Here is a 15,735-nt window from a genome sequence, read left to right as displayed (position 1 = left end):
TATGGTCACCACAAAGGATCCTTAATCTGAAAAGGCGTAGAAGTAACAAAAGTGTACACTTTTGTTCAGACGGTGTAAGACGTGGTATCAGAGACAGGTCTCTGTACTTTTTTGCTAGCATGTTTGACGCACCACTGTCTACAAAAAAAGTTGTTAAGCAGCCATTCTTCCGGAGTGTAATTTTAGGACAATGTCCAAATGAACATTGTGGCTTCATGTGGCAATTTGCTTTAGATTTGTGTTTTTCTTTGAAAATGCCAAATATGGTGCCGCCGCATTCTTGAAACCACCACCTCCATTCGACATTGCGAAATCCCATCCTAGTTACCAATTTTAGCATCCTACCCAGCCCGTGAACAGGTAACAGACCTCGCAACACATGGAGCTCTGGATTACAAGTCTTTATTCTTCGGCATGACACCATTAAATGAACGCACTGCGTCACAAACTTTATTAAACAACACCCAGCCAAACCTACCAGATTACAAAATACTTGGAAGGAGTCAGTCGAAGACCACTAGAGGGCTCATACCCACATACACAGGATGCAACATGTATGTTTTTGTAAAAGAGGTTTGCTGCCATCCAAACCTTAAGGACTCCATTACAGAAATGATACCTACATGAGCCTTTAATGTCTGTAGCTCTGGTGTCTACAGCCTGTGAAAGCAAGTTTTTATTTTCAACCGTGCCTCTTCCAAGGAGAATCTCCGTCAAACCATACACCTAATAATCCTCTTGAAATGGAAAGGGTGGAAACCTAAATATCATAACATTTCCATTTGTTGAAAAGTGATATGAATGTTAAGGTCATGTTACATTTCAGTCAACAAGTGGCCTATATCAGAATAGAAAGTGCCAAATGGTTAAAGTCTTCTAAAAAGTACAACAAGTAAATGGGAATTAAAAGTGGGAGTGAAGGAAAATAAGTCTGCACCAAATGGTCAAATGTATGTCTCAGCACTGCCACTGCCTCTTCCTTTAAAGAACTGCTTGCAGGGTTGATGGTCATCTCACATGCTACCATGTTCAGTAACACAGCGAGAGTGAATGCAGCAAATATACATTGCTAAAGAAGAGGTGGATTTCTGGGATAACACAGCACCACATGGGAGCCAAGAACACATCTTTTGCAATCAGACTGATGCATTTTTGAGACAGCCATTGCATGTTGGTACGACTGCATATTTTGCGTCAAGCATTCAGCATTTTAGGAACCATACCTTCACCATTTTAGCGACAATGCTAATAAGGTTGTGGATCCAGTCTCTAATCAGAGAGTCAGCGATCCATTGTTAATAAAGTACCTTTTGATTGGAAAACCCCACTGAAGGACATTTATCCAATCACTGGAGAATCTGAGTAAACAAATCTGAAATCTCTTCTTGGTCCAATGAACAATTGTGATAAAAAAAAAAAGATGGCTTTGCCAATTTGTATTCAAAATAATGCATGCAAAACCACCAACATTAGGTGTAAGTATGAAAGAATGAACCCAACTTCCATGAACTAATAATTTCTTTGAACTTTATTTCTGTGTACACATGCAATGATCTTTACATTTATATAAAAAATACTGTAGACCTTCAGCTATTTATAGCGAAGATGTTTGTCAGGGGGCATGAAAGACAGCACACAGATTTTTGGACATATAAAAAAAACCTTCACAGAAAATGAATACTAAAACAGCTCCTATGTTGTCCTTCTGCTTACAAATCATTGAAAATGAAGTACATTAAAAATGTAGTTTGTCAGTGAAGTTCAATGAACAATTCTCCTACACAGGTAAGCCATGTTTTCTTTTAAGAAGCACCTACAAATTTGAAAACACTACAGAATTAGAACAAAATTTGTAAATTCCAAGAAATTGCAGAAACTCTACTCAAGACTGTGTGGGAGAAATGTACAACATATTTTAACATTTTAACAAACACAAAAACGTAGCAGGCAAATACTCCTCCTCTTCCTGAAAAGGATCTGTGTGTTCCTTAAGGTTTGATAATCTGGCCCATAAAGAGTACAGCACCTAAGAGAAATAACAAAAAAAGAGTTACTGATGAGTGAAATATTGTAGTCGTTGTCAACAGATCTCTAGCGTTAACAGCCAATAAAATGACCATGACCCTCCTCATTTTAATTAAAATCCGCCAATTTCACAACGGCGATTTACCGTTCCTTCGATGTTACCCCCTCCTACACTTATGACGGAACCGCTCCGTCACACCTCTCGGGTGGGCTGTGCTGGTGACGGAGCGGTGCCGTCATGGCCCGCTCGCCGCGCCTGCGCGGCGCTGATTTCGCGCCTGAGCGGCGCATTCCATTGAGCGGGCGGGTCCATGACGGAACCGCTCCGTCACAAGCACAGCCCACCCGAGGGCCGTGACGGAGCGGTTCAGTCATAAGCGTCGGAGCGCCGCGCCGCCGCCCCACCCCCTTAGCGCTGCGGCAGAATTGCCGCCGCAGCGAAAGGGTTAATGATCCAGATGGCCTTGAGAGGGCCAATCAGAGATGGGAGTCCTGGGTAGGGGACCTGGATGTGGACGACAGGAGGGAGGTGTTCTCAGCATGGCTGCGAATGGTACAACTATTTACATGCCACGTATCTTACTTGGAGATTCCTAACGCATGTATGCCAAGCTGCGCATTCCCTGCGGCTGATATTTTCCATATTGCCTGATAGTGCCTGGTCCTGAAGCCCTTTTGGGAAGAGGTGGATCACACATTATCTGCAGTCTTAACTCGCCCCCTGGAATTGATGCCCCGTAATGAACTACTAAGGCTGATGGAGGAGGTGGGGGACCAAGAGGCGCATGCCTTCCTAGGGACAGCAAGTTTGGTTGTCAAGGAAGACATGGCCTGTGCCTGGAAGAAAAAACAACCACCGACTGTTAGTGGTTGGCGGGTAGGAGTAGATTGGTGCACACACCAGGAGCAGCCAGTTTTGTGGCTGTGGTTGCCCGCAGAAGCATGCCCGGAAATGGGGGAAATGGTGGGACTATTATGGCATAACCATATGATGCAGTGTTGTTACTCAAGGTTGGTGCTGGAGTGGGTTACAAAGCTGCATCTATGTGAATCAAACATTGTACTATGCTATGCTTTATTTTGCTGCAAAACTGAATTTAAAGTTGGTCATACATTAAAAAAGTCACTCTATAGGGGAAGGCAGTGAAATAAGGCTGTGGGTGTGTTCTCCAGCATCTTCTGCCTTTAAAGGGACCAATTGAGAACAGTGGCAGAGATTTGCAACTGATCATCAATTATATGAAGGGGCGATTTTCATCCCTATTACCGAAAAATGAGTAAACCAAGAGCTTACAGAGCCAATCATTTAGGCTTTTTCATAGTAAAAAAGATTGTGTAAGCTTCAGTAAGACACATAAAACCAGCACCAGCTGGCTGCAGAAATGCACAATTTATTCAGCCAAAAAAATGACTAAATAGACCAAAGATTTTAGATTTGTTATGCTTGTAACAGTTGACATCTGTTCCGACATGGAGAAAGGAGAGTGCAAGAGGACCATGTCCAAGGAATTGCTGGCGCCACAAGGGCAAGAAGGCAAAACGAATGCAATTGAAAACGAGATAAAAGTGCATGGGTCAAGAGGGCACAGGTGGGACACGTAGGGAGAGAGTCATAGGCAACATGGATGCTGGAGGACTCGGGAGGTGGGAGCAGGAAAGTAGAGAGGTACGAGAATGGAGAGTGGACAGTTACCAGGCTAGGACGTTGGAGTTGCAGGCTGGTGGGCACGAGGTTTGTGGGTGTAAAGGGAAAATAAGGTCATATGGCAGTAGAGCATGGGGGCTACGCAGGGAGACATGGACAAAGAAGGCACAGGAAACAAACCACAAGTGCAGTATGCCGTGGGCTGTATGAGGGGGGGGCAGTGGTTCTAAAATCTAAGGGAGGCCCAAGAGGCATGACTGCAACAGGAAGGGATAGAGAGAATCCAGAGCAGACAGCCTATCGTAGTTCCTAGCTTTCCTACTCCAGGATTGTATCCGTCAGGAACACTAACCAACTGTAACCCTAGTCACAGGCAACAAGCTTCATCAAGCCTTCAGCAGCCTTCTCTATAAAGCTACACACCTACTTCTAAAAGTGAGAGCGAAAAGTCGGACAATTCAGTGCCCTGCTTCTTCTCTGTGTGAGTTGTCAAAATCGCCATGTGTTTCCAGGAAGGCGGTTCAGAGGTTTATTAAGGAAATAGGAAGTTGGATGGAGACAGAATGAAGGCTTGTCCCAAATTGTGTACCAATCTGCATTTCAACCAATGAAGTCCTTTCTTGTAGCTCTTATTATTAATATCTCTTATTATTTGGAGATTTGTTAAGTGTTATTAAGTTCACTCTTATCGAGTGTCCTGGAGCTGCAGAAAACAGCCACAGTCCATTCATTGCAGGAAGTTCCAGGTTTTGAGTTTTTTCACAATTTTAAGAGTTGGGGTCAGCATGGATTTCCAGGGGGGGAGATATTCGAAGTTAAACCTCCTACGTGCTGAAAGCTATGACACCCCATTTCTTGTACTTAGTCTTTGGGATCTCAAATGGGTATTGAGGACTATCATCAGCAGGCTTTCCTTTTACTAGAGACATGGCTGTGTAATGCCACCAACACTATATAAACCAGTAGCGACTAACCAGGATTTGAGCACTTTTGAAAAGGCATTTAGCTGGCACCCAAAGGGTTAAAAGGGGGATGCTCTAGATTTTAAAAGCTAGGTAAGCAAATAACATCCTTCTTAAAATACTGTGCCTTTCTAATTGTCATGGGTTTGCTATGTTTAGCAATAGCTTACGATTTAAGAAAACTGATGCAGAATTCCCTGGAGTCCAGCTTTCAGGCAGCAATACAAATGTCAAGATAACTCTTGATTAATATGAGAGAGAGAGACAGACGGAGAGACAGAGAGACAACAGAGAGAAAGAGAGAGACAGAGACAAAAAGAGAGATACAACGAGCGAGAGAGCGGAGCTTTGTCTAGTGGCAGTTTTTGACTCACCATAAAGGAGTGCAGAGGGTTAATATGCTGCAGCAAAGAACAGATCTGCATTTTATGTGGATAGCTGAGTGGATTAGTACAGTCGGCCTTTACCAGCATTTTAAAACAAATTAAATGTATGTGAGAGGCGCTATGGAAATATGAGGGGTTCGCGGTCGGGTGAAAAATGTCTTAAACAATTGAACAAATCATTGGTAAGCTGTGGGGGCGATCACCCTTCGTGGTTTCAAAGCGTCAGGCAAAGCTTTTCTTGATTCTTGACACGAGCTCAGGCGTTAGGCCTGGCTCGTCGGTTCGCATCAACCTGGTTGATGTGAACCGGCAAACCAGGACTAACGCCTGAGCTTGCGTCCACATAACCAGAGCCTCTACTGACTAAATCAATGAGCTTTGCCTGACGCTTTGACTAACGCCTGAGCTCATGTCCACGTAACCAGAGCCTCCACTGACTAAATCAAGAAGAGCTTTGCCTGATGCTTTGAAACCACGAAGAGTGATCGCCCCCACAGCTTTATACTGGACATCCACAAGAGGGAGGCTACTCGCTGTGGAGGAAACTTACGCTCCCATACGGTTGCCGGATCCAAGGAGTTGTAAATGATACTACACTCTGCAAGCCCATCTGGGCATTCTTAGGCTGTCACTCCCCTGTCCCTGTCCTGATGAAGACCCGCACGGACTAGATAGTGCAGTCCCTGGGTTGAAACGTCGAAAATATCCCCTGGACCAGTTGAAAGATTCTGCGAAAATACTCATTTATTCAGTTCTCAGAACTACTTAAACATTTACCTTCTGGCCTTCTAAGTTCTTGAATCCTTTTAGCCACTCTGTACATATTACACACTATTACTATATCACTGAGCACCACATGTCACCTTGTCACAGATTGTACTTCACGGTGTGCCTCGACAGCCTTACAAATGTTCTTGGGTATTTATATAAATGACGCAATTTATAAAAACTCTTAAATACCCTGCATGGTCTTTTGTGTGTGTTGCTTATGACTGATCATTTCCTATGAGTAACCAATGATTTGTTCAATTGTTTAAGAAATGTTTCACCGGACAGAACCACTGTTACTTTTGTATATGATTGCTCAGGTTCTGAGGGATACTGGGTTACCCCATTGTTACTAACCATGGAAATATGAGGGGCACATTGATAGGTCATACATCGCTCAACATGCTATAACGAGGAAAAAAACACCTAAACAAAAATCCTCTTATCTTAACTGAAAATCATTTGAGCCCAAAAGATGGCTTGAGTAGGGTACTGGTGCTGGATTTGTAAAATCATTCTCATTTACCTTTTATGGGCCACTTGTAGTCTAGTAATAATCTGGAAAGGCGCAAAAATGATTTCTATAATCAAGTCCTCAAGAGACCACAGCTTTAAGCACCATTTTGTTCGTATCTACTTGATGCATCATAAAAATTATCGTAAGAACTTGTGGTGTGTGCTTCTTGTATTGCCCATTGTCGTTTACTCTAGGTTAGCCTAATATTGCATGTTGTAGGCCGCTTTTGTATTGAGCACGTTATTAAACATCATGCTTGCTTTTGTGCCAGATATTTTCACACAGAATCAGCATGTTTTTGCACTTTATTCTTTACCTGGGCTTTAGTCTGAACAGACTAGGCAAGGTCAAACACCAATCAATCAATCAATCAGAACACTTGTAAAGCGCGCTACTTACCTGTGAGGGTCTAAAGGCGCTGAGGGGAAGGGGTGCCGCTACTGCTCGAAGAGCCAGGTCTTGAGGGGTCTTCTGAAGGGGAGTAGGTCTTGGGTCCGACGTAGGTGGGTAGGGAGGGTGTTCCAGGTCTTGACAGCGAGGTAGGAGAAGGATCTGCTGCTGGAGGTTGTTTGTTGGATGCGGGGAACATCGGCGAGGGCGAGGCAGGCAGAGCGGAGCTGGCGGGTCGGGGTGTAGAAGTTGAGTCTGCTGTTCAGGTAGGCTGGTCCGGCATTGTGGAGTGCTTTGTGTGCGTGGGTGAGGAGCTTGCAGGTGATCCTCTTGTCGACGGGGAGCCAGTGTAGGTCTCTCAGGTGGGGGGTGATGTGGCTGCGGCGGGGGACGTTGACGATCGGTCTGGCGGAGGCGTTTTGGATGCGTTGTAGTCGTCAAAGGGGTTTGGCTGGGATTCCAGCGTAGAGTACGTTGCCATAGTCCATAGTCCAGTCTGCTGCTGACGAGGGCCTGTGTCACCGTTCTTCTGGTTTCGGTCGGGATCCACTTGTAGATCCTGCGGAGCATGCGGATGGTATTGTAGCAGGAGGAGGAGACGGCGTTGACCTGTTTAGACATGGAGAGGGAGGAGTCGAGGACGAATCCTAGGTTGCGTGCATGGTCTGTGGGTGTTAGTGCTGTTCCCAGTGTGGTCGGCCACCAGGAGTCGTCCAAGGCTGAGGGGGTGGGTCAGAGGATGAGTACCTCCGTCTTGTCCGAGTTCAGCTTCAGTCGGCTGTTCTGCATCCAGTTGGCGATGGCCTTCATTCCCTCGTGGAGGTTGTTTTTGGCGGTGTGCAGGTCCTTGGTGAGGGAGAGGATGAACTGGGTATTGTCGGCGTAGGAGCGGATGTTGAGGTCGTGTTGGCGGGCCACTTGTGCGAGGGGGGGCCAGGTAGACGTTGGGGGGACGCCACAGATGATGTTGGTGGCCTCGGATCGGAAGGGCGGGAGGCGGATGCTCTGGGTTCTGCCGGAGAGGAATGACGTGGTCCAGTCAAGGGCCTTCTCTGGGATTCCAGCTTCAAGGAGGCGTGTCTTTAGAGTGCGATAGGAGACCGTGTAGAATGCAGCTGACATGTCCCGGAGGATGAGGACTGATGTTTCGCCGTTGTCTAGTTGGCGCCTGATGTCGTTTGTGGCAGCGATGAGGGCTGTCTCGATGCTGTGGTTTCGTCTGAACCCGGACTGGGACGGGTCCAAGATGATGTTGTTGTCTTCCACGTGGCGGGCCAGTTGCATGTTGACGATTTTCTCGATGACCTGCGCCGGGAACGGGAGCAGGGAGATGGGCCGGAAGTTCTTGAGGTCCTTGGGGTCCGCCTTGGGCTTCTTGAGGAGGGCGTTGATTTTGGCGTGTTTCCAGTTTTCCGGGAATGTTGCTGTTTTGAAGGAGATGATGACCTTCTGTAGTTGGGGTGCAATGGCAGTGTCTGCTTTGTTGAATATTTAGAGTGGGCACGGGTCTGACGGAGATCCTGAGTGGATGGAGTTCATGTTCTTGCGTGTCTCGTAGTCGTTGACGAACCAGGTGGTCAGGCGGTTGGCGCTAGTGGTGTTCACAGGGGGGGGGGGGGGTCTGGCGCAGTTGAGGCGGTCATGGTATTGAAGCGGTCAGCGCTCTTGCGGTGGAAGAAGATGGCTAGTGAGTTGCACAGTTCTTGTGAGGGCGGTATGTCGTTGGAGAGTTCTTTAACGATGCTGAGGAGCTCTTTGCGGTCGTGTGCGTTGTTATCCAGGCGGTCTTTGAAGGAGGATCTCTTTGCTATTCGGATGAGGTGGTGATGTCTGCGAGTGGCATCCTTGTGGGCTGCGCGGTTGTCCGGAGTGCGTTCGTGGAGCCATTTCTTCTCCAGTTTCCGGCAGGTGCATTTGGAGCTCTGCAGCTCGTCTGTGAACCAGGTGGCTCTCTTGCTGGCGTGGTTGTTGGACGATTTCTTGAGTGGGGCAAGGGTGTTGGCGCAGTCGTCGATCCACTGTCTGAGGTTGGGGGCTGCGTCATTTGGGTTGGTGGGGTCGGTGGGTGGGTTCTGGGCGAGGGTGGTGACCAGCTGGTCTTCGGTGACTTTGCTCCAGCAGCGGCGAGGCAGCTGTTGGGTGCGGTGGTGTGTGGTTGGTTATTTGAAGGTGAAGTGGATGCAGCGGTGGTCGGTCCAGTGGAGTTCGGTGGTGTGGTCGAAGGCGACGTGGGTGCCTGTGGAGAAGATGGTGTCCAGTGTGTGGCCAGCAGCGTGGGTGGGTGCGGTGACGAGTTGTCTGAGGCCGAGGTTGGCGAGGTTGTTGATTAGGGTGGCTGAGTTGGCGTTGTTGTTGTCCGAGGTGGAAATTCAGGTCCCCGAGGAGGATGTAGTCTGTGGAGGCGAGTGCGTGGGTGCTGGCGAGGTCGGCGATGGAGTCGCTGAATTGTGCTCCGGGTCTGTAGAGGAGTGTTCCTCTGAGGGTGAGGGTGGTGGTGGGGGTCGGTGTGGATCCGGAAGTGCAGGTGTTCGGCGGTGCCAAGGGTGTCGTCTGCGTGGGTGGCGACCTTGAGGGTGGACTTGTGGAGGATGGCTATTCCTCCTCCGATTCCGTTGGCGCGATCATGGCTATGGCAATGTCGGGCGCCGAGGAGTCGTTCCACCAGGTCTCGGTCAGGAAGGCCACGTCTAGGGGGTAGGTGTTGATCAGGTCCTAGAGCTCGATGGAGTGTTTGCGTGCGGAGGAGTATGCATCGGAGGTGTTTGGGTCCGGTCCTTGGAGGTTTGGTGGTTCTTTCGCAGGTGAAGCTGCAGGTGTGGCAGGTGAAAGGTCAGTTTCGGTGAGGCTTGGAAGCAGGTGTGGTTTTGGCCGGCGTGGAGTGCGTGGAGGGTGCTGGCATTGTAGCGGATTCTGGTGTTGTGGCGTTCGCGGGGTCCAGGGGTTCTGGCGCTGGGCGCGGTCCAGAGGCAGGCGGGACTGCCTTTGGCGCGACTTCGGCGCGCCAGCGGCACGGCCGCTGCGCCGCCTCCATAAGAAGAGGGAGGGAGGAACAGCTGGGAGGCGGGAGCGGGGTGTCCAATGGGGAACAGTGGGGCGGGGCCGCAGGGATGCAGCGGCAGGGACGAGGGAGAGGGAAACGGCGTTGGCAGGAGTAACGAGGCAGCTGGCGGCTGTGTGGTGGCGCGGGGAGAGACCTGCCCCTTGTTATTCTCTCTAGTCAGACACAAGCCCCTAGACCCAATAAAAGAATGCAGCTGTCGTTTTCTAAATCCATACCTTGTCATATAACTGAGGACAGGGGTTCTGAAAACATACATAGTGAAGGTCCTGAGACAAAAGTGCTGCGTCAGCAGAGATGTAGAACATCCACCTATGTATGCTAAGGTACGGGGTCCGCCCCTTAACCCATAGATCTATAATTTATAACCACTTAGCTTTAGTAGTACAGGAGGGTTTAGGCAGATCTGTCAGATAACATGAGAAGTTGCTTTATTGTATATGGTTTATTAATAATGCGGATGACATTATTAACATGTATTTGTTTCTACTTGTGGTGCAATTATTGCAATTTAGAGCATGATTGTTTAAATAAACATGGCAACCTTCATTCATGTCTGTTTTCTATTTTATTGTGGACAAGTTCGAGTGAGAGAATGAAAAATGTCTGTCCTGATACTGCGATCCCCTAGAGGGTCGGGAGTGTTGTGTTCTGGGGTGCCAAATCACTTGTCTCTCTGGAAAAGTTAGGAGGGCAAGTGAGGCACTGTAGCTAGTCGGGCTCATAGAGATGTGGTATGGTGATTAAGTCCCCTACATACTGATGTTCTAGGGTTCCAAACATAGTTCTGTTCCAGAGCAGAATCCCTGCAACACTTGTTGTGAAAAAGGTCCTGACTTTTGCCTTGCATGCAGCGACAATGTTGAGGTATTATCAAATGTAATCAACGAAGAATGCACAGTGGGCACAGAAATAGGTGGAGAATTGTGGCTGGAAGGACCAAAATTGTGTTTAGGGAGTTTAATTCGAAGCAGTTGTATGCCAACTGATATGCAAGATGAACTAAGCATCAAGATGGTCTGTGTGCCATTAGCCTGTGCTTGAACCACACGCTGAATGAGCGAATTAAGGCATTCAGTGCAAGACGTGGGAGACCCAGGTGTCAAAAGGTTTGTTTTACGTCAAGCATTAAAACAAGAAGTGGTTGTGTGCCTCGTATAATCACCAAGCCCATCTGAGCAGGCTTAAGGAACTGGCAGTTCGCAAGCAAACTGTAAATATGTTTGGAGACAGATATTTTTGACGGATTAGCAGGAGTAGACAACAATGAAATAAGGGGGGCGCTAGGTGGCGCGCGACCAAGATGGCCGCACACCAATAAGGCTCTCGCCAGCCGGGCGGATAAATATTCTGCAGACCCATCCTGAGATGCATCACAAGCCTTAATTGAAGTGGAATTGTTGCCGGAACTGCTGGAGGTCGTACTAGCGGAGTGAAGTCTGCAACAAGGCTGAGAACTGAACGGCAGGGAGCAGTATCTCACCGTGCCTGCAGCCGCGCTAGCGGACTGGAGCCGAGACACGGCAGCAGGATCTAAGAAATACCGCAGCCGGGCGCAGGTGTGTAGGCATGGTGCATGGAAATAACTGAAGCGTGAGGCGAGACACTGGTGCCATGGCGAACTCTGAGACTGCATGGTGGCGCATCGCGGAGGTAAGGTACTGCCGAGAGAGAGGGGGACAGTTGCAGGCTGATCCCATTGCTTTGGGTGTGGACTGTCGAGCTGAGTGGGACTCTTTCATTGTATGAGACCGGACCCTCGCGTGTTCGCGCCCAGTCGTCAGCTAGCGTGAAGTGAGCGGTGGCGAGAGGCTGGCTGTTGCTGCGGCGATTGGGGCGCTGGGGACCCATTGTGGGAGAACAGATTCAAATGGGCGAAAATAACGGCACTTTGGGAGACGGAGCGGGCTCTGATGCACTAAAAGTAGCTAGATAAACTGCAGGCGGCGCCCATTGAAAATTTAGCTTGCCAGCATATCCAGGAAGAACGGAGCATTTTAGGCGACATTTTGTCCACCTAGCGGGACCAACAGCGGCTGCCCACGAGCCTAATGCAGAGGTAGTGCCCGGACCACAAAGGTCCACCTCCATACTGGGTGTGTGAATTGCATGAATACTGGCCCCAGCGCAGATTTTCAGGTTTAAACAACGGTCTCCTCCCAGCAACAACAGATTTGCGAGGAACAGTTAGGCAGCAGCCATTTAGAGACGTGACTCTGGTTTTTAGAGGGCCCTTCTCCCGGGGGGGTCTGTGGCAAATCTCATCCTTGCTAAAACAAGCTCTACCAAACTCACATGGACACTATGGGTAGGACAGACGCAAAACAAACCAAAATACCCTTTGAGTCACGCAAGGCGTCTAAGACACCACCCTCGCCTTCTTTCCGGACTTTACACAAAATGTGTGTTAACACCTCCCGTGGATCAGGCCCCTTATGCCCGATGGAGTCTTAACCCAGCTCATTTCCTGGACATGGACTTCAGGACTGAACTTGAACAGGAAATCCAATACTTTTTTGCACGCAGTGTTGAGTCAGTACCTAGCCTCACCACAGTATGGGAAGCTGTTAAGGTCACTGTCCGGGATTGGTGTATTTCCAAGGGTGGGGGGGGCGTCCTTAAAGACATTCGAAGGGAGCTCAGCCACTGGGAAAGGATATCAAAACGCTTGGGAGAGATCTTGCTAGTAGAAGAGACCCGTGAAAATTGAGTGACAAATTGACAGAGTACACAGCGGAACGTGAATGTACATTTAGGGGTTAGTGTCATTTAGCGAGGGTATATGGAGAAGGAGACCACCTGGCGAGGGACTTGGCAAATTTAGTCCGCCCACCCAAGTTCTCGAACTACATAGCAGAGATTCAAGACTCGGAGGGAGAGATACACAGAAACCTCCCAGATCAACTGCAAACATTTGTAGAGTTCTACAAAACATTATACACTTCACAGAGGGGGCAGCGACTTGACCCTCCACAGTACTTTGAGGACACAGTCTAGGCATGGCTTGGTAATACCCAAAGGGAATTCCTGAGTTCCGACATTGAGTTAGACTAAATTACTGAGGCCATCATGCAGATGAAATCAGGGCAAACGCCAGGGTCGGATGGCCTCTCCATAGAATTTTACAAGACCTCTGAGGAGCAACTAGCACCCATATTGAAGGAGGTCTTTTATGAAGCCAGAGAAGAGGGTTCACTCCCAAGAACTATGTGAGAAGCTCAGATAGTCAGTCTACTCAAGCCGGATAAACACCTATTACAATGTGAGTACTATCGTCCCCTCTCGCTGCTCAATTGCGACACAAAGATACTAGCGAAAGTACTCTCCAACTGCCTAAACCTCCTGATGGAAAGGCTGGTCCTGCCGGATCAATCAGGATTCATCCCTAACCGTGCTACATCTCATAACCTTAGAACGTTATTGACAGTCCTCCAAGATATAGATCCTAATAGCTCAGCAGTTGCTGTGTTTCTTGATGCCACTAAGGCATTTGATTCGGAGGAGTGGGACTATCTAATTGGCACTTTAAGATATATGGGAATGCCCCCTGCATTTCTGGGTTGGGTGGAGCTACTGTACACACAGCCGATCGCCACTGTGCTGTTAAACGGGGCTAGATCCACTAGCTTTACCATCTCCAGAGGTACGAGGCAGGGCTGCCCCTTCCCCCCATTCGGTTCGCCCTAGAGATGGAACCCCTGGCCGCAAAAATAAGGCAACATCTTAAAGAAAGAGCACTGGTGTATCCCTCTAGGCAACATATAATCTCACTCTACGCAGATGATTTTACACTATACGTCAAAAATCCCCAAGATAATATAAATCCTGCATTGTGAGAAATAACCAGGTTTGGTGCCATCTCCGGTATTTGGATTAACTGGGCCAAGTCAGCAGTATTCCCATTAATGGAATCGACTAAGCCGCACCAACTAGACTATACCTTATTCTGGAATTGTTACGAAGTTAAATATCTGGGAATCTACATCACCAGGGACAAAGAAGAAATGATGCACAATAATTACGGAGTTACAATAGATAAAGTGACGGGTACCCTTTACCCGGTGGCTGGCTCTGCAGCTCTTGACGGCTAGGCACATATCACTAGGTAAAACGGTTCTCTTACCTACATTTCTTTACCTCTTTATTAATATTCTGTACAACCCCGGGAGGTTCTTTTTTAAGACGTTAACAACCCAAATCACCAGACTGATTTGGGGGGGGATGACAGGCGAGACTTAGCCTTACCACACTGATGCTGCTCAATAGCCAATGGGGGTTTGACGTCCCTAATTTTAGATACTATTACTATTGCGCGCAGGCACGCTTTGCCACGTATTGGCTCCATACCCCCCCGCCCCCTATAAGCCACATTTGGCAGTAGAAGATGGCTATATGGCCCCTGTTCTGCCCTCGGGATACCTGTTCACGTCAGGTGGGGTCCGGATGCAAGATCCGTCCACAGTAGACTGCACCATTACGGCCTGGAGAAAGATCGCAGCTAAACTAGAAGCCACAATGTTGTATTCCCCTAAAATACCCCTGATACGCCACCCAGCATTGCAAGTCAGCTATGACCGATTATGCCGCCGGATGTTAGAGCAACTAAAATACACAGTATATGGTAGGCATTTTTCGGACTAGGGAGCACTTTTTCGGCACACATGATCCCACTACCATGGATCTCTTCATGTACACAAGACTCGGACAGAGCATGAAAGCTGCCACCTCAACATATCCCCTAGAGCCACCTACCTTGCTGCCGCTACACACGCTATTGCAGCCAGCCCCCTAAATGCGTCACCTCGCTACTGTATAAGCACGCACAAAATGTACCGACATACATCCCAAAGCCCGGGTGGAATGGGATAGGGACCTAGAGACACCTCTGACAGACGAACAGTGGTAATTCAGCTGCATGCAAACGGAGGCTCTCACTGCTAGTAGTCTGCCGAGACTTATTCACTATTAGTTCATACACAGACGATATTACACTCCGGCTAAACTCCCTAAACTCCACAAAATTAAGCTACGAGAGGATGACAGGTGTGCGAGATGCAGAAGTGAAGGGGCGGATTTCTATCACTTAGCATGGCAGGGTCAACAGATACGAGACTACTGGGCACAGGTATTCGAGGGTATGTCACGCATGTTAGACAAACAGATACAGCCGACCCCATTGATAGCACTGCTGAGTTGCAACCAGGACATTGCTACGACACATAAAAAGTTCCTAGCGCTGGGTTTCCTCATAGCAAAGAGAAGAGTCACCTGCAAATGGGGACGGGCGAGCTCGCAAATTTAAAGACTGGATTCAGGACTTGTCCACCTGGCAGGAACAATCACTATGTTACTCTGAACTGCTCCCACGAACGTCTCGACCAAAAGATATATGGGGCCCCCTAACTACATACCTGCTCTCCCAGAGAGCTGCTGCAGACACGAACAGGAAGAGGCGATAGATCAACCCCGGTCATTGGGCGAGGCAGCGGGCTCTCCTTCCCTCAGGGAGGTGAGGGGGGAAACTATAATTAATGAGGCTGTTATGAGGGGAGGAGGAGTGGCAACATTGTAGGGAAGTATATATTTCAAACTTAATGTTTGCAATTACAGCAGGTCTTGACCTTCTCAGAATGGAAGTAGGCCATTGGTACTGGGTGATGCACTTCTGTGATATGTAGATTGGGTTCGAATGCACAATATATTATGTTGTACAATACTATAGGATGACGGGGCAGGATAGGGGGGGACATTTTGTTGGGAGTTTAATTGTTACCCCGGAGGGGTTTGTTTGATACACACTGTAACATGTATGACTGCATAATAACTATATGCTGTAAAGCTTGACACAGCAATAAAGACAATGTTAAAAAAAAACAACAAAAAAAAAAATACAATGAAACAAGGTGAAAATTGGATGACTTTTGGTTACAGAGAAGATGATGGCTGTCTGCGGAGTAATGGCTTTGCCAATATTTGTGTACACA

At 48.2% G+C, this 15,735-nt stretch overlaps 1 protein-coding gene across 1 annotated transcript in view; it reads right to left on the bottom strand.

Annotated features, from left to right (window-relative positions):
• Positions 1–1,510: 1,510 nt before the first annotated feature.
• SERPINE2 (serpin family E member 2) overlaps positions 1,511–15,735 on the bottom strand; it is a 428,055-nt gene continuing 413,830 nt past the window's right edge. Inside the window, exon 9 of the mRNA XM_078665960.1 lies at positions 1,511–2,026. Coding sequence (XP_078522086.1) covers positions 1,989–2,026 — 38 coding nt within the window. The 3' untranslated portion in view covers positions 1,511–1,988. The remainder of the gene's footprint in view (positions 2,027–15,735) is intronic.

This window comes from Lissotriton helveticus, chromosome 11 (assembly GCF_964261635.1).
Source record: "Lissotriton helveticus chromosome 11, aLisHel1.1, whole genome shotgun sequence".
In the NCBI taxonomy this organism is placed as follows: domain Eukaryota; kingdom Metazoa; phylum Chordata; class Amphibia; order Caudata; family Salamandridae; genus Lissotriton; species Lissotriton helveticus.
The sequence above is the reverse complement of the archived record's forward strand: the minus strand, read 5'-3'. Positions and strand labels throughout refer to the sequence as shown.